This window comes from Syngnathoides biaculeatus, chromosome 16, assembly GCF_019802595.1.
Source record: "Syngnathoides biaculeatus isolate LvHL_M chromosome 16, ASM1980259v1, whole genome shotgun sequence".
NCBI classification, from domain to species: Eukaryota; Metazoa; Chordata; class Actinopteri; order Syngnathiformes; family Syngnathidae; genus Syngnathoides; species Syngnathoides biaculeatus.
In genome coordinates this window covers 8639819-8663628 of record NC_084655.1, presented here as the reverse complement: position 1 = coordinate 8663628, position 23810 = coordinate 8639819, and the positions used below count along the sequence as shown (strand labels likewise).

The 23810-nt window shown below is 44.6% G+C and overlaps 2 protein-coding genes across 2 annotated transcripts; both read right to left on the bottom strand.

Annotated features, from left to right (window-relative positions):
- Positions 1 to 44: 44 nt before the first annotated feature.
- Positions 45 to 7445, bottom strand: LOC133513962 (uncharacterized). The gene is made up of 8 exons (XM_061845089.1): positions 7376 to 7445; positions 6923 to 7037; positions 3025 to 4910; positions 2840 to 2933; positions 1094 to 1188; positions 889 to 1007; positions 699 to 799; positions 45 to 616 (listed from the first exon to the last, which is right to left on the bottom strand). The coding sequence occupies exons 3-6, from the start codon at positions 4906 to 4908 to the stop codon at positions 969 to 971; spliced, it is 2112 nt and encodes a 703-aa protein (XP_061701073.1). The 5' UTR covers positions 4909 to 4910; positions 6923 to 7037; positions 7376 to 7445; the 3' UTR covers positions 45 to 616; positions 699 to 799; positions 889 to 968.
- Positions 7446 to 8570: 1125 nt separating this feature from the next.
- Positions 8571 to 23327, bottom strand: LOC133513960 (myosin phosphatase Rho-interacting protein-like). The gene is made up of 20 exons (XM_061845087.1): positions 23071 to 23327; positions 21063 to 21140; positions 20839 to 20904; positions 20336 to 20487; positions 19513 to 19597; positions 19265 to 19415; positions 18589 to 18718; positions 18382 to 18499; positions 17612 to 17668; positions 16600 to 16668; positions 16407 to 16496; positions 16220 to 16323; positions 15191 to 15623; positions 12994 to 13092; positions 11152 to 12912; positions 10201 to 10348; positions 9658 to 9775; positions 9409 to 9568; positions 9067 to 9159; positions 8571 to 8858 (listed from the first exon to the last, which is right to left on the bottom strand). The coding sequence occupies exons 1-20, from the start codon at positions 23239 to 23241 to the stop codon at positions 8745 to 8747; spliced, it is 4197 nt and encodes a 1398-aa protein (XP_061701071.1). The 5' UTR covers positions 23242 to 23327; the 3' UTR covers positions 8571 to 8744.
- Positions 23328 to 23810: the final 483 nt, after the last annotated feature.

Below are 23810 nucleotides of genomic sequence, written 5' to 3'. Positions count from 1 at the left end.
GCGGGTGGCGTGTTGGGAAAGCAGCAGGGTGTGTCTGCACCACTTTTTTTTTTTTTGGTAAGTTTTATTTTTGAAATCGACTGTGACCACAAGTGTGCAGACGGGAAGTCGTCCTGGTGACTTCCTGCACAGATCCAAAACAAACATTTAGCGTTTGGTCGCCCTCTGATGGCCGAGCCAACCAGTGCAACTCAAACCCTAATAATAAACGCTAAAAATTAATAGATGAGCATTTGGTTTCCAAGGTGACAATTTTTGTGGGTTGTGCTGCTTCGTTTTATCTGAAAATGTTTTATAATTTTTAACCCGAGCAACGTTAAATATGAATGGAAATGTGAATTGTAATGAGTGTTCACAATAGATGTGAAAAAGTGTTTATGATGGGATGGTGACTACGTTGATTGCGTATCCTACCAACAGCCACAACAGCATCGATAACAAATAATGAACTTCTGAATAATGATGCAAATTTGTTTTATATACAAGCTAACTCAATCTGCTTTACACGATTGAAAGCATTTGAGTATAAAGAAAAACATTTGCAACAGGGAAAAAAAGTACAACTAAAACACTGTCGATGAACATTAAAAATTTGTGAAGCTCCTCAACGTGTCCCCTGAAACACAAACACACACAACTATTAAACACACACGTGACAAACATCATAAATGAAACCCGCACACAAGGTCGAAGTGTACCCTAATGTTAGATTGGAGTCGATAGTTGACGGATACGCATGTGCAGGCGGCCTTTCATGATGTCATAGGGTGATGGGCGTGGTCAGATAAGGCTCCGCCCCCTAAACACATTTGCATTCGGAAAAAGAAAAATAAGTTGAGAACACAAACCCGTTTTGTTTTGTTGAACTTAAGTCATCGGATTATTTACGAGAGATTTCTCCGGGGCGCCGGTGTTGGGTCGTGACGCCGTCAGTCGCGTGTCAGTGACGTGAGCGGTCCCCTCGCCTGTCACCTGACGTGACGCCGTGCCGCTCGCCAAGTTTTCCTCTGGCATCGCACAAACACCCACGTCTCACATAAATACACGCGCGGCAAACACAAAAATAACAAGGATCACAAACGTGCACACACACCTGTGTGTGTCCTTGATGTTGTTGTTGTTGTTGACACTGAGTCATGTGATGTTGTGGGCATCGGAGCGACAAGTTGTCCTCGTTTAGGACGCAACCTAAGCACACATACGCACGCATCACAAAACTTCATAAAATTAAGAACTAAGAACACACAGACAAATGTTAAACGCGCACAGGCACACACATAGATGATGATGTGCGAATAGATGTTTGACAAAAATACACAGTTGAAAACATAATTGACATCCATGACAAAAAGATTAACTTTTTTTTTTTTTTCTTGTCACTGTCGGACATGAAATCAGACTAAAATTTTTGTGTTTTAGGGTCGCCAAAACTATTTCTGTTTGCGGAATTCCAGAATACTGAAAGGACCATCTTTTAAACAACTATTAAGTAACTTCTTCAAATTCAGAGGTTTTTCATGCTTTTTCTATTTGGCACCCTTGCCTTTAAGCCATATGACATTTTGGATATCCTTCCACAAGCTTCCCACAATACTTGGCAGGAATTTGGTCCCGTTTCTCCTCCCGGAACTGCTGTAACCGCGTCATGTTTGTAGGCCGCCTTGCTCGCTCATGCCTTTTCAGGTCTGCCCATAAACGTTCAACAGAATTGACGTCAGGCCTTTCTGACGGCTTTTCCGAAACGTTGACTTTGGCCACTTTATACCCAGTTTAGCAGTATTTTTAGGAGTTTACTTGTGTGGCTTTTTTCTGGGTACTCCGGTTTCCTTCCACATCCCAAAAACACACACGTTAGGTCAACTGAAGACTAAATTGTCCATAGATGTGAATGTAAGTTTGAATGGTTCCTTATTTACAGTACATCTGCCCTGTGATTGGCCAGTGACCAGTTCAGGGTGTACCAAAGATAGCTGGGAAAGGCTCCACCATGCTTGCGAACCGAGTGAGGATAAGCGGATGGCAAATGAATCAAAGACATGTAAAACTAGTTTTTGGACCGCAGACGAGACACTTCCTTGACAACAGAAGCAAGGAACGTGGTGGTCGGGTGAGTGTGGTGGAAGAGTGAGAGCTTGTAATTTAAACTTCTGACAGAAGAAAGGAAAAAAATGTTCAAACAAAAATCCCCTTATTATTCTGGCATTTAGCAAATAATTGTGGTCATTTTTTATTGACCAAAAAGAAAAAAAGTTTAGTCTGATTCCATGATAGTGAGAAAAAAAAAAAGAATGTACCATAATTTCCGGCCTAAAATACCACAACTTTTTTCACACGCTTTCAAACCTGCGGTTTATTCAGTGATGCGCCTAATTTGTGTATTTTTTATTTTTTTTTTATAACGGCCGCAAGGGGGCACTCGAGCGGAAAAGGTAAGAGTGAGACAGGTGGAATATATGTGCCGAGGAAATGACTTTTACCGGTCCAAGCCTGTTAGCACTGCGCGAGCATGTAACTACTGTGTCTCAGTGATTTTTACCGGTATATTTTATTTTAACCAGCCCTGTTAGCGCGGCGCTAGCGTTAGCGCGAGCATTAAACTCTCTGTCTTCTGCCTGTCTTTGTAAATGTCTTGTGTTTCAATGTGGGCACTTGCGGCTTTTACACAGCTGCGGCGTGTGTATGTACCAAATGATATTTCCTTTACAAATGTACTGGGTGAGGCTTATAACCATGTGCGCTCTGTAGGCCGGGAATTACGGTATGCAAATTTCTAGTTTCAACTGTCAAAGGTAAAAACTACACAGAAACACTGACAAACGTGTACACAGACAGGTGGTACCTGAGGATAGCGCGCACGTGTAGTGAAAATATCCAGCGCATCCTTTGTGCGAACATCCCATAATAGCACCTGATCGCTGACACCAACAGCAGATCTGAAACAGGAAGTAAGCAGTCAAAGGTCAAACAGGAAGGGGTGCTCCTCGGACATAGTGACCTGATTCCGGGAGTTTGCCTTGGACTGACCGTGGCGCGCGCCAGCTGTTCCGCCTCCTCCAGCCCATACAAGTTTCCGCGGACCAGGAAGACTTGGCTGCTCCACACGGTGCAGTCCGAGTGGACCCAGCGCTCGTTAAGATGGCGCCACAGGTTCGGGAACGCGGGTTTGTCAGTGTCGTGATAGTCCGATAACTCGGCAAGCGACTGCGACGAGGGAAAGTACGGCCCGTGAAGGTCGCCGAGTCCGTTGGTGTTGGCTGCCTGACCGCAGAGGCAGCACGGTGGTTCCGCGGCATCAGCGCCGGTAGCGACGTCGGTGAGTCGACCCAGACGAAAACAGGAGGTCTTGGGGGTGACCCCGGAAGAAGAGCTGGCAGTTTTTTGTTGTTTATTGTACGTGACATCCTGCCGGTCCTGATGATTGACCACCGTGACGTCATTCTGCTCCGCATTTTCGTGCTGCCAAACTCGCACGAATGGACAAAACGTGTCCGACATTTTCTTCTTCTTCATTGGTTCCTTATCGGCGGTGCACTTTAATTTTATTTGAGGCTCGGGAGGCGAGAAAAGAGACGATGGTGGACACCACGCTCTAAGTCTACACCGTTGCCTCTTCACTGTTTTTTTGGGCGAAGATAACAACTTTTGCTTTGTCGAACTTATTTGAGCACCGGATGATTTTTTGGCGGCGCGGTGCCGGTGAGAGTTGTTCAATTTGTTTGGGGCGTGGCCTTGACAGGAGTTATCCGATTGGCTTTCGTGGTGTTGTGGAACATTGTCAGCTGTGTTCGTGGTGCGGTGCTGGTGATGGTTGTCCGACTGGTCTGCGGCAAGACCGTGGTGACCATTATCTGTTTCTCCGACTTTGTGGCGTTGGCGACTGTGACCCGATTTCTCTGCGGCAGGACGTCCGTCACCCTGGTAGGATTTGTTGCCGGGGCGGTGGTGCCACGAGTCGTCCGATTTGATTTTGCTGTGGCAATGACTAGCGTCATCGTCGCTCAAATCCCCAAAGGTGTCGTCAGAGTCGCAGCTTTCATAGTAAACGCCCACCGTATCTTTCTTTACGCTTCTTGCAAGATGGCGACGAGTGGGCCAGGGGTCCGGGGACACCCGTTTAGGGCATGCCCTGATTCTCTTGCTGCCCTTACATTCAACTGGTACAGATTTGTCCTGGCGTCTTTTTGGAGGAAATGTTGGTCTTTCGTGGGTGGTTTGGGCGATGGGGAATTCTCCCACATCGTTGTCGTCGCTCGTCATGTCCGTGCGCGAGAGCGTGGCGCAGTCGGCGTTGGAGCGGGTGCCGCGGCTACGGGTGACGCGGGTGGTGTCAAAGTGGCTGATGCCGGCGTAGTCGGCGTTGAGGTTCGCCAAGAGCACAACGGGTCTAGCGTGATGCGGTGGGATGTCCGCTGAGCTTTCCGACTCCTCCACTTCCTCCTCCTCGTCCTCCGATGACGTCTCGCTGCTCTGCGAGGTGAGATTCTGTGCCCCCTGACAGCATCCCGCTGAGGACGGTGCGGGTGACAGCTGCGCACCGTCCGCCACGAAGGAGGCGCAGAGCAGCGGCTCCTCAGCGGCCGTCAGCAGGACGATGACATCGGATCCACTGTCGCTGTCGTCTTCGCAGCTGGCGTCAGCCTGATAGAAAGAGGGACACCACAGGGCGCCGTCACGGCCGATGCCAGGCGGGAGCGTGGTGCTCACGTAGCTCGGCTCAATGCCAGTTCCCCCGTCGTAGCTTCCGGTTGTATACGATGAGTCGATGGCCAAGCCAGCCCTGTGGTACCACTCAGGCTTGGCGGCGAGGTCCGATGGAGGTGCTTGGTGGTTCCTGGTCTGGGGCGCAGCAGAGAAGCTCTTGGATAGGTCCACCGCCATGACGGACTGCTCAGACGGGACCGCCTCCATCACTAAAACACAAGTTGGGTTGTCCTTTGGTCGTGTGGTCATTCACAAAGTAGAGGGAAATATTACCGTCCCTGATAAATGATTATTTAATATCACATGTTGGAGAAGTGGCGACACGAAGAGGATAAGCGGCTCACATAATGGACGGATGGATGTTGGAAAAGTGGTTAACATGTCTGCCTCAAAATTCTGAGGTTCATGGTTCAAATCTGAGCTCTGGCCTTCTTATCTGTAAGTTTCCATTTTCTCTCAATGCCTGGGTGTGGTTTTCAGCCCTTTATAAACTAAACTCTAAAATTGTCATATCATCTGATGTCACGTGCGGTGCCGTGAAGAAGTATTCACCGCCCTTCCTCATTTCGGTTTTTTTTGCACCTATCACACACAAGGGTTCCAAATTATCAAACCGATTTTAATATCACTCAGACACAACCTGAGGAAATACAAAATGCAGTTTTCAAATGACAATTCAATTTATTAAGGCTCATAAAAAAAATCCAAACTTTTCCAACCCTGTGTGAAAAAGTAAGTGTCCCCTGAACCTCATAACAGCGTTTGCCTCTCAATAACTAAAATGAGTTGTTTGCGATAATTGGTGATGAATCTTTGACATGGCTCTGGAGGAATTTCATCCCACTCTTCTTTGCAGAATTGTTTCAACTCCGCAATATTGGACAGTTTTCTTGCATGAACTGCCCATTTAAGGTCACACCGCAGCGTCGCAACTAGATTAAATCCAGACTCTGACATGGCCAGTCCAAAACCTTCATCTTCTTTTCTTTATCTGAGCCGTAGAGCGGTGGACTTCCTGTGTCCTTTGGATCGCTGTCCTGCTGCATGATCCGAATAGTCGGACGTTCACCAGCAGCAGAATTCATTGTTCCATCAATCACAGGAAGTCGTCCAGGTCATGAAGGAAGCAACGCAGCCCCAGAGCATCACACTGCCACCACCATGCCACACCGTTGGCATAATGTTCTTTTTATTAAATGCTGTTCCATTTTTACGCCGGACGTAATGGGCAAAAATCTTCCAAAAAGTTACATTTTTTACTTGTAAGTCTACAGAAGGTTTCTCCAAAAGTCTTGAGGATCATCAATATGCTTTTATTGGCAAATTTGAGAGGAGCCTTTGTATCCTTTGCTGGCAGAAAAGGTTTTTGCCTAGGAACTCTCCCATGGATGCCATGAATACTGACATTAACTGAGGCCATAGAGGCCTGCAGGTCTTTGGATGTTTTCAGGGTTCTTTTGTGAGCCCCTGGGTGAGGTGTCGTCGCACTCCTGGTATGGTTTGCCAGTCTTTCCAGTTTTCTCGATTTGTGTACAATAACTCTGACAGTGATTAGCTGGAGCCCCAAAGGTGGCTTTGTAACCTTTTCCAGAGTGATGGATTACGATCTCTTTTTTCTCATTTCTTCTTGAATTTCTCTGGATCGTGGTTGGTGCATTGGTTCTTCAGATCTTGTAGCCTGCTTTGCATTCTCTGACAGCTCGTTTTATGTTATTTCATGATTCAACAAGTATGGTGGCAATCAGGTTTGTGTGTAGCTGGTGAAAATTTAACTCAACTGTCCCAAATTTGTGACAGTGACTCTGTGATTGAACGGAGGGGCAATTACTTTTCCACTGAGGGTCAGAAAGATTGTTTTTGTGCCTTAGTAAATTGAAATGTCGTTTTAAATAGCATTTTCTATTTCTTTGGGTTATTTCTGAGTTATATCAAAATTGGTTTGATGATTTGAAACCTTTGTGTGTGATATGCAAAAAAAAAAAAACATCAGAAAGGCGCCGAATCCTTTTCACGACACTATAATAAAAACGTATACGAGTCGGCTTAACATTTTTTAACTAACGTTTTTTTTTTTGTTTGTTTTATCGTAATTTTAGGTCCATGCTAAGAATGCTTCAACCCGCCATGTAACGTGATAGGTACACGCTACCCTCGTTTTGTAATATCAAAGACGTAGTTATTAATTGGTGAATTATGTAGTGGAAATGTTTGTCGGCATTACCAGTGGCGCCGGTGCGGTTCCAGGGGGCTCCCGGCTCGAGCGAAAGCGCTCCCCGGCCACGAAGCACTGCAGCCGGCTTGGTTGTCGAAGATCAGTAGGCCAGCCCCGCACCATGCTAGCCAGAAAGCCAGCGTTAAAAACACACGTCGTCAACGTTTTTGTTGGCTAGCCACGACAAATGCATAAAGTAGAAACTAAAATGTAATGTGAATTTTCTATTTATAATACAGCGTTTTATAAGGTTACTTATTCGAAGATATTGTTGTAACGACAACTGTCAAATTTGGATGTCAAGCTTGACTCAAAAAACACACAAACACCCCGGTGGACGGAGCGACGTTTTCAAAGTAAGAGTTCAAGGAACGAAGAAAGACGACTTTTTTTTTCTTTTTTTTTTCTTTTTTTAAGCACAAATTTGGACATAGAATGCAACAATACAAAACGCAGTTTTACTTTGTCATTATTTGTGTGGATTTTACATCTTCTCCCTTTGCTTCGTGTTTTCTCCGGGCACTCCGGTTTCCTCCTAATTGGACACTCTAATTTGACCCCTCCGTGGATATTGCGCAATCCGCGTCACTGACCAATCAGAGGCCAGAGATCTGCATAAACCGAAGCCCTTTTTTGCTCCCGCCATTTTCTCAGACATTGCATGGTCTAGTATAGGTTTTGTTAGCGTTTTATCGCGTATTTGGGTTATTTAACAAAAAATATGGTTACGAGGTGTAGTCACGGACTTTGTAATAATGACGACAGGTATCCTGAAAGGCTAGTTGGTGGAGTTCGATTCGTACCCTTTCCAAAACCGAAGACCCAGTACGAAAAATGCCTTCGATGGATCAAACTTTGTGGAAGACCGCATCATCAACTAAATCCATCTGATATCAACCGGAACAGATATGTTTGCACGAAGGTATGCCCTATATTTGATTTTCAATACATGTCTCGTATAAATGAATTCGAAGTTCTTCGCTAGCATAACACTGCTGCGTGTGAACGATTGATTCACTTATTCTTGGTTGAGCGATATTTAGCAATGATCGGACTGCACAAACGTATTGATTTCTTGCTGGCTCGCGGCCAGAAGCTTAACCAGACTGTGTTTGCACGAAGATATGCCCTAAATTTGATTTTTAATACACGTCTCGTATAAATGAATGAGACATTCTCCGCTAGCATAACATTGCTACGTGTGAATGATTGAATGAAATCAGAAGCATGGCGTCTGTCTCAGTTAACAATGTATTGTATTGTATTTGGCATTTTTTACGAATTGTCTTACGTCAGCGCACGTGGCGTGACGTCACTTCGGAAGGCGTGGTTAAGTGCCCTGTACAGAGGGGTCAATTACCCCTAGGTGTGATTATGAGTGTGGCTGTTGCCTGTCTTCATGTCTCCCGAGATTGGCTGGCGACCAGTTCAGGGTGTACCCCACCTCCCTGACGGTTGACAGCCGAGATAGGTTCCAGCACTCCTGTGACCCTTGTGAGGATCAGCGGCTCAGAAAATGGATGGATTGATGAATTGAATGTGTTCCATCGACTTTCCTTTTAAATTAGCCTCTTGTTCAAAGATGCTTTAATTTTACTTTGACACAACACAAGTTTAACTGTCTTTATTGAGAGAGACACAAGGGAAAAATGCAAATATAAAATAATAAACATAATTTCTCACATTAACTATTTACAACATCGTGGATAAAACATCATGAGCCACCTGAAAAGATATTCAAAATATTGTTAAATGATCTAAGTGCTACATGAGGGCAAAGGTGGGCAGGACAGGCTCCAACAGACTTTCCATCTTGCTAATTGCTGTGCCGTCAGTCGTTAGTCCAGTCAACTTTGAGCTTCGGCGCCACTTGCAGTTTGTCCTGGAGAGTGGCGACTTGTTGCCGCACACTCTGGAGTTCGCTCTCTTTCACACGCAGCAGCAGCTGAAACCACACCATATGATGCGTTGGGGATTATTTACTCATTCCTCACTCCTTAATTACCATTTAGGGATTTTTTTTTTTTTAGTTGTGGACCTAGACAAGTTCCCAATAAGTCTACTAAAACTCCCTACACACTATGATACATTACTCGCGAGACAGGCAAATACATACTGCAGTTGATAGGAAATGATTTCTACCATCCACTCACCTCCATCTTGTAAATGTTGGCGTCCTTATTGTTAGGAAGTACTTCCTGTTTGGTCACCCGACTTAGCTCGGACCCCAGGTGAACGCTCAGCTCCTGCAAAACATGGTCACAAAACTGAGTCTATCAAAGCTGTCCTTCAAATAGCAAAAATCGATTTACTACCCCACCCAATCGGGGGTGCAATACCCTATAGAGTGCCACAAGATGGCTGCAAAACTCTTAAAACAGAGAGGATCATAAAGCACCGATCCCATGCAGATAACATGCAATCAGCCACTCAAAAACTACATTTGTCATTCAATTATTGAAACAAACCACCTTCACGAGACTCTTGACTCTGACCTGGTTTTGTTCCATCAAATCCTGGTTCTCCTGCTGCCGCTGACTCAGCGTTTCCCTCTGAGCATCCAGCTCTTGAGTCATGTGATCAATCTCCACACACTTGAGCGTGAACCGATAGGACAGATCCTCCAGCTCCTGCTGACAGGACGCCAACTCCTCACTGCACGCACACACGCACGCACGCACACACACATTTATGGATGGGCTACATGCTAATGTGCTAACAGATTGTGGTAGGCGTGTATGTACCTGTGTTGTTTGTAGACTTCCTCCATGAGACAGTTTCCTGTGATATTGAGTGTTTGAGATCTCCTCTGCACTTCCTTTTCCAACTCCAGGCGGTGAGCGCGCTGGATGGCTTCGATGGCTGACCCCGATGCACAGGAAGGTGAACACACAGGAAGTTGATCACTCATCATTGACAAATCATATACACTAAATAGGGCGGGGCAATTTGTTCTTCAAAGAAAAGGTCCAATTTTGAATTGTAATTGTAAGAAATCTTTTCACCATTGCTCATAAAATCTGAGCGGGGATTAAACATTTATTCCATTTTTTTTTTTTGGGGTTATTGGTGGTTCATCCAGGCTTATTTAATATTTTTGGAGGATATTTTTCTTTCATTATGTAGCTGGTGTCCACTCTACATACTGTTATTTTATTATTAATAATTGCATTTAACTTTTTGGATTCATAAAAAGTATGGCACCGACCACCGTGTGTGGTGGTGCAGTGCCCGATTGCCCTATTTTGATTAGCAACTATTGTCACACACATGGATGAGCATCTCACCGGTTGCCGTAGCAACAGCCTCCTCCTTGAGCATCCGGTCTTTCTCAGCCAGGAGAAATTCAACTTCCTGGAGGTGTTTGCGGTGTACTTCCCCTGCTGCCTTCATGTGACAATCCTCCATGGCGGCCAGGCTCTGCCCATACGCTGCCTGATAACAGCGTATATCCCCCCCAAAAGTTTAATGTAGAACCACACAGACCAAAAAAAATGTCTTGTAAATTTGACATATCAGAGTAAGACTCTTGTGAACAAACCAGACAATAAATGAATTAAAAAAAAAACAAGGTTCCAAAATGCCAATTCAAATTGAGACATTCAGCTTTCAATGCTGCGGGGTGTCTCTCAATACTGAGAAACCCCGCCTCTCTGGAACTTTCACCTCTATCCATCAATTTTCTAAGCCACTTATCCTGACAAGGGTCGCAGGAGTGCTAGAACCTATCCCGCCACTCAACGGGCATGGAGGCGGGGGTATAACATGAACTGGTCACCAGCCAATCTCAGGGCACATGAAGACAGGCAACAGTCACACCTAGGGGCAATTTAGAGTGTCCCAAAAAGTTGCATGTTTTTTGGGGATGTGGGAAACCGGAGTGCCAGGAGAAAACCCACACAAGCACGGGGAGAACATGCAAACTCCACACAGGCAGGTCCGGGATTTGAACCCCGGTCATCAGAACTGCGAGACCAAAGCTCTAACCAGTTTCCGCCTTTTCAGAAACATCAGAGATGATTTCAAACAAACCTCATAGACAATTTCGTTCCTAAATTAACCTAACGAACATATTTTTGTAGAAATCAAACACCCATTCTTCAACAAACCAAATGTATAGCTATTGTAAACAAAGACAATTTTGACATCAATGAACCTTTTGTGAACAACATGAATATTCTTGCCCTGAAACCTCGTTTGTCTATGAAAAGTTGTTTACATTATTTAGCATCCACTACCTTAATGTTTTCCACCTCCTCGTCATGTTGCTTCTGATCTGCCGTCAGTTTTTGTCGCGTAGATGACAGCTGCTCCTCCAGATCTGTCACACGGCCTGTCAGTGCAGCGACTAGACCAGCTTCCTCTAGTCTCGTCACCTCGTCTCCTTCTTCCGCTTCCTGTTCCACCTGGATGCCGACGTCAACATTAGCTTCTTGCTTCTCCGCCTGGGAAAGTCGCCTTCGGAGTTTCGTATTTTCTTCCAGCAAGCCGTTGCACTTGCTGGTCATATGAAAGCAGAACGCAGCCTCAGTAGAGAATATAAAGGTGGCCCGTAAATGCTCAGCTGTCATCCTGACTTTGTCCCGCAAGCTGGACGACATCACGTTGATCCAGGACGAGATGATCTGGACGATCATCCCCAAAAATTCCACACCACTATCGTCCAGAGCGCTCAAATGCTTGGCATCGTCCGTTATCCTGCCGCTTTCAGATCTGCTGACATGTTGTGTATTCCCAAGAACATCTTGGACATTCTCCTTGCATTTCCTGTCTAAACCAGCGGAGGTCTCCTCATCTTCCTTGAAAAGCGTCCCATCCAACAACATCTGATTTTCCGGAATCATCTGTGGAATCACATCATCAAGAATCTCATTTTGTTCTTGTACATGGGAAGCGTTGGCGTTGACGTCATCCAACAACGCGCTCCAAAGCTCGTCCAGCTTCAGTTGGCAGGAAGTAACTGGGTGCCCCGCTTCCTCCTCGTTTCCCATCTTGGTCTTTACAACGTCCAGTCTGTTGACAACCTCCAGGAACCTGTCCAGAACCTTCCACCTGAGTATGGTCCACTCCACCATCTGCTGCGTTCTTTTATCCGCAGGGGCTGGCCTCAAGAAGTCTGGCTCGGTTTGCGTGGCGTTTTGTCTGTAAAGCTTCCCTGCTTCCTTCAAGGCTTCGTTCTCTGTCTGGAGCTGCCTACAGCTGATCTGTGAATGGTGGAGCTTCCTCTCAAGCTCAATGAGCTTGGCCTCGGTGGCTTGGAAGCATCGTAGCAGGAAGCAGTTGGTGCTCCCTATGCCCACTGCCTCGGCGTTCCCCACGCTAGCTTCGTCTTCCTCCTCCTCCTCCTGCTGCAGGAGAAACTCGGCATGCCTCAGTCTGTCCTTTAGGGATGTGATGAGAGTCTGTGCCTCCAGGAGCTGCTGGTCCTTCTCCAGAAGTTCCTGCTGCAAGTCCTCTATCTTTTTGGGGAAAGGTTTTGTACACCTGAGGCTGAGCTCCTCCTTGAGACGTTGGATCTCCCGGTCCGCCTCGCTCAGCTGGTTCAGCATCTCCTGGTTGCGCTGGTCGAGGGCATCCTTCTGGCCGCCAAGGATTTCCACTTCCTGGGAGAGCTTCCTGACTGCCCCTTGATCACCGCCAGCCTCGGCCAGGGGATCCGGCATGGAGGATCGGCAATCGCCGATAGAGTCCAGACACGGTGGACTGTCCTTCCTTGGAATCTCATGCCGATCCCCAATGAAATCCTCCAAGTCCAGTGGTTCGTTTTGAGCTTCACCGATGGTCTGAGGGTCTGAGCTGTGTGATGCCTCGGAAGCCAAGCTCTCACACCAGATGGGAGGTAAATCCTCATCTCTGTCACGCGTCCATGTTGCTGGCGTGTCCTTGTCGCTGTCAAGATGCTGAGGCTGCTGCTCTGGACTTCTACTTCCTGTCATTCCACCCACCAGAGTTTCACCCAGCGAGTGACCACCATCTCCAGATTTTTGCAAACATTCCAACTTTGGGAAAGAAAAGAGAGGAGGAAACGTGACTCGACGCCATTACAATGTTTAACTGATCAAATAAATGTGGACGTTTACCGTTGCAGTAGCTTCATAAGAAGACACCAAGCTGAGACGAGCCTCTAGCTCCCGTCTGCCGCGCTCAGACAATTCCAGCTGACGCTTCAGATCCTCAAACTTCAAACAGAAACAATTAAGTTTCAAATAGCTCGCTAGTAACACTAAACAACTTCATTCTCAGTTCTCAGCAAACAAGTCAGTGAGTTAGTGAATTAATGAGCTATTGATTGAGGGACTTTCCTAGTTCGTACATTTGTGAGTTAGTGACTACCTTTTTAGTTACTCAGCTGGTGACTCGGTTAGGTGGCATTTAGCCCATTTATGAGTTGGTTAGAAGCTTTAGTTTGTGAGTTAGTTAGTAAACAAGTTAGTTCATTAGTGAGTTGGTTGGTGCAATAACAAGCATTTGGGGAATTTTGTAATTGAGTCAAACTCTTAAGTCACTGGGTGAGTTGATGAATTAAGTAGTAAGTTGAATTCATAGGTGAGTTAGTTAGCAGTGAAGTATAGAGAGTGAGTGACGTAGCCAGTCACTTTGGGAGTTAATTTCCTACTTTGTTGGCACAGGTCGGTAGTAGCGCATTACTCAGTTACATTTACTGAAGTAATATTTTCCATGGACTGTACTTGTCTGAGTACTTCAAATCCATTGTACGTTTTACTGTTACTTAAAGGTCTAGTGTCATCCTAAACATTCTAAAATAGACATTGAATTGAAAAATACATGTAAGATTATTCACCTCAATGTCTACACAAAACAATAAATATGAGCGGGAGCACGTCATCCATGCACAAAGTTGCGGAAGTCTCATTCGACATCCAAGTGGTCGCCATATTGGCTGCATTTACTGTCCGTGACGTCACCCCGGTGATTCACCATTGAAAACACCCTGTGGCCCCTACTGTAGGACACGCCCCTTCAGACGCGGAAGCTCTTTTCAAAGAAAACATCTCACAACTAAGAGAAGTGTCTGGGGCAATATTACCCTATTGTTTTGAGCCATATTTAGAAGACATGCGGATCACGGCCCAACCACCTCCCTAACCCTATCCACCTGGAGGTAAAACTCATAGAAATAAACAAGTTCACTGAGAGCAGTCCTGCCATGTACGTCACTTCCCGCTTCTTCTCGAAAACAAATCCCTCGAGAGGGTTTTCATTGCAGGAGTTACAAAAAGCTGTATACGTCAAAATTATTTTTGGGATGAAAAAACGCATGGGTCCATGTCGGCTGTCGTTTTTTCATTAATAACATACTATAAATAATGCATTTCATGACAGTGGCACTTTAAGTATTTATGTGAAGAAGGATCAATATTTGTACACTGTTATAATGATCGACATGCTGTTCGCTACTTTTATTTATTCCTTCTTGCATGTGCGCGTCTATTTTCCACTTGCCCATTGGGTACCTGTTGCGCCAATCAAATGGGGTCACTAATGTCATTAGACTCTGCTTCAGCAATCAGACAACACACGCCAATCACATGTAGCCATCGCAAACCAATCAAAATGACACACTTTGAGGGGAGAAAAAAAACAGCCGCATGACTGTTTAGTTTACAGACTGCCCCCAAAACAGCTTTGTCATGCAATTCTTAAATGGTGACTGCCCAAATTTGGATATTTCAGCCTACTTCTAACTTGAAACGATCAAGGAGCTGCTTTGACTCAATAGAATCTGACTTTTTCAAAACTATTGTGAAGTCGGTGCTAGCTGATTTGCAGCAAATAATCAATTGCTTACTTCAGTCTGGCGAGTTCGTCAGTGAATTAATTCACATCAGTGTTACTTTATTATTGAGTTGCTAAGCTTGGAAGTTAATGAGCGAGCCTGAGTTAGATTGTGTTAGTGAGTAAATGAGTGAATGTGAAAGTTAATGAATGAGCTAGTGGGTGAGTGAGTTACGAGTCAGCAAGTTTGTGAGCTGTCTGGCGAGTTAGGGAAGGTGCTAAGTGATTGAGTTAGTGAGTTGATGGCGATTGGTGATTTAATTACCAATTTTATCAGTGTTACTGAGTAAGTTTGAGGGATAGTTAATAAGTTATGGACAGAGTTAGGTTGGCGATCAGTTATTGAAAAGGTGACTTAAATTCGTTTATAAATATACTTTGTTTCTTAATGAGTCTACTGTGAGTTCACTTGAGTGTTAAGAGAAAGATTTGCTTCCCTCACCGATATTATGAAATGATGAACACACGTAACATGCTCACCGCCTTCTTGTAGTCATGCACGGAGTCGGTGGCATTGTTGTCCTTATGGATGTGGAGGATCTTTGAGTTCTTCAGGGAGTTTTTCCTCTCCACCTGCTTCCAGCAAGCCTCCATTTCGTCTTTCAGACTGGCAGCACCTGCCGCGTCGCCCATCACCTCACGGCCAGGAGACAAGCCCAGTATGCTCTCGTAGCGCCTTCTCCTGGCCTCCCTCCTCCTTTTCTTCTCCAGCTCACGGCATTGAGGTGGCGGCGGAGGCGGGGACTGACCGACGTCCGCAGCCGATCTGCCTGGAGGGTGAGGGTTGGCCAAGTCGAAAGTCTTGTAACGGCCTTCCCGCCTGCGCTCCAAAATGCTCCGGGGCTTGGAATGCCGATCCAGCTCCGACCAATCCGGGGTCACATCCGGTTTGACCAAATATTCGAGATTAGGGCTGAGGACCACAAGTGTGCCTGATAAACTGTATGTCGTTCACACATGTAACACATGTGCAGGTATGTAAGATGATACATCTTATTTATTGGAAAATTGAAAAGAAGAAGTCAAAAAGTAATGCTGACTTTGGGAATTAACAACAACAAAAGTAAGGGAAACTAAAGTACTGGTAACGGTAAGCATGGTGAGCAGAGTTAAGGTGGGGTCTTGCCAATGAGTGCACCATGTTAACGTATGTAAGTTGATGTTGAATCAAACATTTAATTATAGGTAAATAAGGTAACACATTTGAGTTTGTACAGTCAAAGGTTATCAATACATTTCTTGGAAAATAAGTACCAGAAACATTTATAGTATATTTTATACATCAGTTAAATGGAAATGTATAATTCAGTAAGTTTATGTACATAAGACGTCTAGAAATGCCAAAGTTAAAGCTTCAACTCATGACTACTCACAAAAAGATTATGACATTAACCATGCATCATCTCAAGTTCATTCATTGAGCTGAACAGGACAAATTAAATAAATAATACTTTGAAAAAAAGATAACATTGTTCATAAATGAAGGTTTGAAAGTTGGGAATATGTTACCTGGTGACATCAGGAGTGGTGTGCACATTTTTCATTAGCGCTTGGACCCAGTTCCTCCGTATTCCTGCTGTCATGGCTGACAGCGTGCAGGTACCATTTGGAGTCTGGAAGACATTGAAAGAAGGTTCAAAGTTCATGCTGTCGACAAAAAAAAAGTTGAATTTAACTGTTCAATATTTAGTCTCACGTGGATCTGGAAGCCGTAGTTCTTGTGGACCTGCTGCTCTGACACTTTGAAGCACTCGCTCAGGTCCACTTCACCTTCCTGCTTCGAAGCCTGAAGGAGAAGAAAAAAAAGACGCCACAATTGAAGCAAGGAAAGAGAAGCAAACTAAAAATCCCCTCCAAAAATACATGGGGAAACGAGCTTGTTGACAAACCTCCTCAGCCAATGTGTCCTTGTAGAACTTGAGGCTGTCAGCAGACAAGACAAACCAGTACTTTCTCCACTAGAGAGAGAAAAAGACAAAGTTCAAAGGCACACACAAAAGTGGGGGGTAAAGCTCTCATTTAATTTCCTTTTGAAGGCCTCTTTATGCTCGCGTGGGATGACCGCAATGATGTCACTGCGGCTATCACGGCTTAGTTTACCTGCAGTTCTCATTCAAGTCAGAGGTGTCACTACGATTGATATTGGCAAGGACGCCACTGGGTGTAGTTTCCTCTGGACTTTTTTGTCATTTCCAGAAGCCATTTTTCCTTTCCTTTACTTTCCGTATTAATGAACAAAGAAACAATGGCGACCGTGGAACTAAAATTATGCAGCAAAAACGATCAAGAAGGCAGCGGCATAGGTTGTATGTGGACCAGAGAGGAACGGTGAGTACGCCATCACAGCACGTGACCAAAGTGGACCAATCACGAGAGATAAATTGTGCAGCTTTCTCTGCGCAGCAACTTTTTATGACGTTTTTTGGCAAGCTACACACAAGCTTTGCAGCGGTGCTACGTGGGGCAACGCGGATGAATAAAGAGGCTTTTACAGGATTTAGACACCTGAATGAGCCCATAAGTACTGCCATGTTACGATGGGGGTGGGGTGGGGGGTACACCCTGAACTGGATGCCATCCAATCGCTGGGCACATTGAGACAAACAACAGTTGCACTCACAATCACACCTCAGGGCAATTTAGAGTCTTCAATCAATGCATGTTTTTCAACCAACTTGTGGCAGCTTTCGGATATTATTCCACTCCAAGATTCCTTAACGACATTCCACAATTCATTTATATTTCTTGGTTTTGTTTCAGAAACAAGATTTTTTTATGTCATTCCACAAGTTCTCGATTCTGTGTGATGTCAATCGAGTACTTTAAATATCAAATGTATATATTTATCCCTCCCTCCTTGCACTCCTGCGTATATTTCACAGAGGTGACAACGATGTTTACCTGAGCATCGTTGTCCAGCTTCACCAGCCAACCTTTTTTGAAGTTTAATAGATCTGGCTGCATGGAAAAAAAAATTGAAATAAATTATGTTGACATGATTTCAAGTTAACTGGAACAGTTGGGATGGTTGTGTGGGGGGCTGAGCAGTCTGGATTAGCCCACCATGGGGGGTGGTGACACTGGTCCATTGGATCACTGCACCGCTGGAAGCTTTTAGGAGATTGTAATCCAAAAGCCGTTTGTGGAGTGGGTCCAAAATTGAGAACACACACCCAAGTTTCATTATAAGCAGCCTCCACAGCTAGAATGAGCCAGTAAAGCTCTACAGATGCCACCATGCAGCCCAGAGCCATCTGTACATCACTGGTTGCCAGTGAGCAGATGAGGAAGACAGTGACTGTGCTAGGTAGTGAAGTGAGTTATTGAAAAAATATGTGAGTGAATTGGTGAGTTTAGTGAATGAATAGCAGTGTGCTAGTGAAAAGGTTAGCGAGTGAGTGAGTAAATGAATGAGTGAGTGTGTGATTGCGATATTGTGTGAAGTAGTGAATGAGTGGATGACTGACAGTGAGGTAGTGAATGAGCAGAGAGTATGTTTAGTGAATGAGTGAGTTTCATGATGTCATTATGTTGCACTTGAATTAGTATTTTGCTGGGCAGTGAGTGAGTGAGTGAGTTAATATGTGAATGAATTTGTCAGTAAGTGAATAAGTCAGAAGAGGTGGATGAAAGATGAAATGAGAGAGGATCTTCCTGACGTACGCGTATACCTCTCGCTTGGAGGGGCGAGCGTCACTCCTGCCCCACCTGGACGAGTATGTCCTCTCTTCCTGTTGCATCCCGGACGCCTCCCCACTCTGCAGTCGCTTCCCTGCTGAAACGTCACATCTGCAAAACGTATAGAAAACAAACACTCCTTGATCACAATTCCACTGATTGGTTATGAGTTGTGAGCAGGATGTTGAGTGCCTGGTCACCTTAGTTGGTTCACGTCCATGTTGTTAGGGCACGTTTGGATGAACTTTGTCTCCTGTTCAGGTGGATCACAGTCTGGATGCAAACTTCCACATGTCAACTGGGTGTCAGCGACATCACAAACATGGGGGTCTGTGAAGGAACGCCGCAGAAGACAAAGTCATAAGGCGGGAAGTGACAAAACAGGAAAGACGGCAAGAAGTGAGAAGACGGGTATTGTGAGGACAGGAAGCGTGTAGAAAGGAAGAGAAAGGAAAAGATGTGAGAGGCTAGTAAGAGGAAGGAAATGTGAAGGGAGGAAGTGATGGGAAAGAAATGGTGGCAGGAAGCATAACAACAGGATATGAAAAGACAGGCAGTGAGAAGACAGGAAGTGACAGGAAAAGATGTGACAGGAAAGGAAATGAGAGGATAGGAAGTGAGAGGAAAAGACGTGACAGGACAGGAAATGATGGCAGGAAGTAATGGGAAAGAATGTTAGCAGGAAATGCAAAGACAGAATTGAGAAGAAAGAGACAGGAAGTGAAAGCCCAGGAAGAAAGAGGATGGGAACCAGGGCACAAAATGTTAAGGTAGAAAATGATAGGAAAGACAGCAGGTTGTATAAAGACAAGAACTGCAAGAAGAGCACGTGATTGGACATGAAGCGGCTATGATAAGCTGATGTTTGGACTGAACCTGTTCCAAGGGCGTGTTCAGGATCACTTCCGGTTGCAGTCCAGACATGGTTCCTCTCTTCCTGTCGGTCCTCCTGCCAATGGCTGGCACCTGCCACCAATGGCACTTGAAAGGTGGGGCCTGGGGTGGACATCTTGGCAGGAGAAGGTTCCTGAGAGCGAGAGAGAGAATGCTTGGGTTGAGCAACACTGGATGATCAGTTAACCTTTTATGACGTCATAGTTTTGACGATGATGCTCGTTTCATACCTGCACGCTGGCAGCATCCACTTTGCGTTTCTTCTTGAGGTTGTTGGCATCATCCTGCACAAACACAGCCAGCTGATCACTCCACCTAGCAAGAGAGTGCACACAAATCATCAGGAAAGGGACGATGATCGAAGGTGTGAAGACAAAGTGCTCGATTTTCATTAAGGGATCATCTCCATTGAGGCGCAAATGCTAACACATCCAGATTTTTGTGCAAGTTTGCATGCCGCACATGTTTACCGATTTGGCAGACGAGTCTGTCCAAGTTGATGTTTTGGGTCAACGAGGGTGTGTCTTTGGACGTGTGCAAAGTTATGTCTGCTTAGACCACATCGAACTTTGTTCTTTTTGACTGACTAACTCTCTGAATCATGAAAATAGTTTCATCTTGGGGAAAATTTGATCTTCTGCAATCTGCAATGTCAAAATGCGGCATTTAAAGGGAATATGAAGAGTTGCTTTGATTGAACATAGTGAAGACGGCCTGGATCACTCCCACAGTGATACGCTGGTCTGTGCTGGTCTACAAAATGACCAACGTCGGGTCTCCTCCACCACTCCACCAAAAGTTACGCCACACTTTGTGCTGGATTTAAACCAGTCACAAAAATTCCCCATAAAGTGAGAAGGAAGGAAGTAAAAGGGCAGGAGAGACAGAAGAACCTGAGGAGACTGGAAATGAGAAAACTAGAAGTGTGTTGAAAGGAAGAGGTGAGAAGATGGAGTAAGATGCTAGGAAAGACAGTAAAAGAGGGCAGGAAGTGTCAGGACAGAAAACAACATGACAATTGCTAAGAAAGGGAAGAAGTGAGAAGGTACATACCCGCTGATGGTGTCCTTGTTGTCTGCGCGGACGTAGACTTCCTTTTCTGGGGTGACGATGCACAACGAGTTCTTTTGGCCGGTGCGCACTTCCGGGTCTAAGATGGCCGTGCATGTGTTCATGTCTAACATGCCGTGGGGCAAAGTGGTCGGCTGGAAGCAGGAAAAAAAATTTGTCAAATCCTCAGAACGAATTGAGGACTTTTAACCCCACTGTCCTCCTCTGAGATGTTTTTATTGTATTTTTCCATTATTTTTAAGATTTGATTTTGCACGCATTTTGTCTGTTACAGCTTCTGGCATGAAATTTTGTCTGAAATTGTAAGTCTAAAGTTGTTGAAGTGAGCTGCAATATTTTTTATGTATTAACAGCGGCATTAAGATTGTAAATTTGAGGAGGATACAAAGGTTAAGGGTTAGGGAGGAGGGAGGAGGATGTGCATTAATGACAGGACTAATCCGAAATCCTCGTGTGTAACATCTGGAGCGACACGGCTGCCTCACCAACTCGTCCAGCGCGAACGTCACTATGCCGTCCTCGTACAGCACAAAGAAACGACGCTGCCATTTCTGGAGGGACGAGGAAGAAAACAAAGAAGTGACAACATCATCATCTTCATGATAGAAGTTGTCATCATCATCATTATTATATCATTACGGATATTCTCTTGATCATCTTCATCACTATTATCATCATCACATCATCACAACTGAACGCCACCGCTTACTCGTGATCTGTGTGCCGCTTTGTCAAAATCTGTCCCCTCGGGTGCCAAACACAGCCAGCCGGCGTGCACCGCCTTGGCCTAAGCCAGCACGGGAAAGAGTTACAAACACACAAAGATCTTATTAATCACATCATCCCACAGAACATTTTTTTAAAATCATTTAATCACTTGTCACTTTTAGGACACACATGGACAAACAAGCATTCATACACAAATTCAGATGTAAAGACAAAACATTTTTTTATGACCACACGATGCGATGGTGTTGATCCCAGCTGACTGGACACAAGGCAGACTCTACTCTGATACAGTCTGGTCTACAGCTAATGGGGCAAACATACACAGAAAATTGCCCCTCACATTTATGGACTATTTGGAATTTTCAGTGTTGACAATTTTATGTACTGAAGGGGGGGGGGGGAAATTGGGGGAGTGAGAGTGAAGATTAGAACCTTGCACCCTGATATTGTGGCCAGTGAGGAAATATCTTTGAAGAGCTGAAACATGTTTCAACTATGCAAAAATGATGTCAGACATGAACAAACGTGGAGGTTTCTTTAAAAAAAAAAACAATGAATTGACCACAAACACTAAATTAATATAAGTGACGCAGACAGAAGGGCCAGGTCGGTATTTGTTATTTATCCCCACGTGGAAATGTAATTGTTCTTTAGGTAGCACACATGCACATGAAGACGTTTCACACATCCAATACCCAAAAAAAAAGATTTGAAATAAACTTTACATCTATCTGATCTGCTTCATCGGTATTGGTCGATAATTAGCATTTCATGCCGATCGCTTGATCGTCTTAAATGTCATAATTTACCAAGCCGATCAATGATGTCTCCCATCGTTATGTTGAATCATGCTCTAACGTTTTGGTGTGTGTGAAGTAATTTAGATTCACACCTGTGACCCTTGTGAGGATAAGCCATGGTAGATAATTGATGGATGGATGGATGGATAGTACAAAGACAATTCCAAAGAAATAGGTACATTGTGTAAAATGGAAACAGACAGAATAAGATTTATTGCAAGTCGTTTACAACCTAAATTAAATTAAATACGCTCAAAAAGTTGTTTTCATTTCATAAAAACCCAGTTCATAAAAAGTGGGACAGGGGCAACCAAAGACTGAAGAAGTCGACCTCTGAGTTCCACAAGGGGCAGCCTGCATAGCACGATGCCAATGAATCGCCACCCATGTCCAAGTTCTGTTGTATTTAACTTTTAAGTCACTGCATTTTCTGTGAATCTGCATGAATAAACTTTTGAAAATAAAAAAACACTTTTATTTCAGTACATTTTTTGTTTTTGCGTGTAACATTTTGACTTAATCCTTATAAAAGTGTCAACCTTAGGGTGTTGCTTTTCTGTTTGTCATTTGAACTATTTTTCCCCTGTAACATGTTATGTAAAACATTTTTAAATGTATATTTTGAATTTGATTCTTGGAAGATTACAAGTTTTTTTTTCTTGTAATATTGCAACTTTACGAATACAACCTCTGTCACATGATAAAAAAAAAATGCAGGCGAACTATTCTTTATTTTAATATAACACTCGCTTTAGTGGTACTGAGAGAGGTCGTTTTTGGTGTGTGGTGTAAAAACTGTGTAAAAATGTTTGAAAGTTTGGGAACCGCGTTGTACTTCTATATCGAGCATCAATTTTATTGTTTCCATTTTTGTAGAATCGAAGTCCACCGAATGAGAAGGAAATGGTAATACCAGGAGTAGATAGTAAACTCTAAAATGCCGATGGGGCTGTCTAAAAACAATGTCCTTTCGCAAAAAGCCCAAGAGAACACTAATAATGTATAAAGGTGCTAAATTGAAGGTCTGAGGCATCTTTATATTTCACACCAGAGTGAACACCGAGAGGACGTCACGTAATTTAAGTGGACTTTAATGACGAAGGGCTAACCGGCATTAGCTCTGTGAAGCTAGCAATCAATTAATATTGTAAACGGTTTTCAAATGAGATATTTTAAAGGTGGACGTACGTGTTCCATTGGTGGGCGCACGGGCACGTGCAGCTCGCGTGACTTGAAGCAGTTCTGACATTTGGTTTTGTTGAAAAAGTTCGCCTGGAACTTCTCGCACGGGCCCGCCGACATCTTCTCCTTCGCGCTGTCCTGGCTGATGTTGTCGCTGTCCTCCTTGGTGCCGTTCATGCTGCCGTCTCGGTCTTTGTTCGCCTCTCGTGTCCTCCGCTCGTCTGTCACTCGCACGTCCGTTGACGCCTGACGTCACCGACATACGTCACGCCCGTGACGTCACCGGACGTACTGGGCCTAATAATAAGCAAAACAAAAAGACGGAGAAATTCCGTGTGCAGACTTTTCATGCCATGTAAAAAAATGTAGGAACATTATTTTCACCTGCCTTTTTAATTGTCATCCATTTGTAGAAGTAAAAAAGAACATTTACATTTAAAAATCAAACAAAGTTTTAATTATATTGTAAATTGAGAATTAATTTGAGTTTACATATTACACTTGGCGGCAAGATGGCGCAGCTAGTAAAGCGTTGGCCTCACACCGGACCCGCCTGTGTGGAGTTTGCATGTTCTCCTCGCACGCGCGTGGGTTTTGTCTGGGCACTCCGGTTTCCTCCCACACCCCAAAAACATGCAACAATAATTGGACACTCTAAATTGCCCATAGGTGTGATCGTGAGTGCGGCTCCTTGTCTCGATGTGCCCTGTGATTGGCTGGCAACCAGTTCAGGGTGTTCCCCGCCT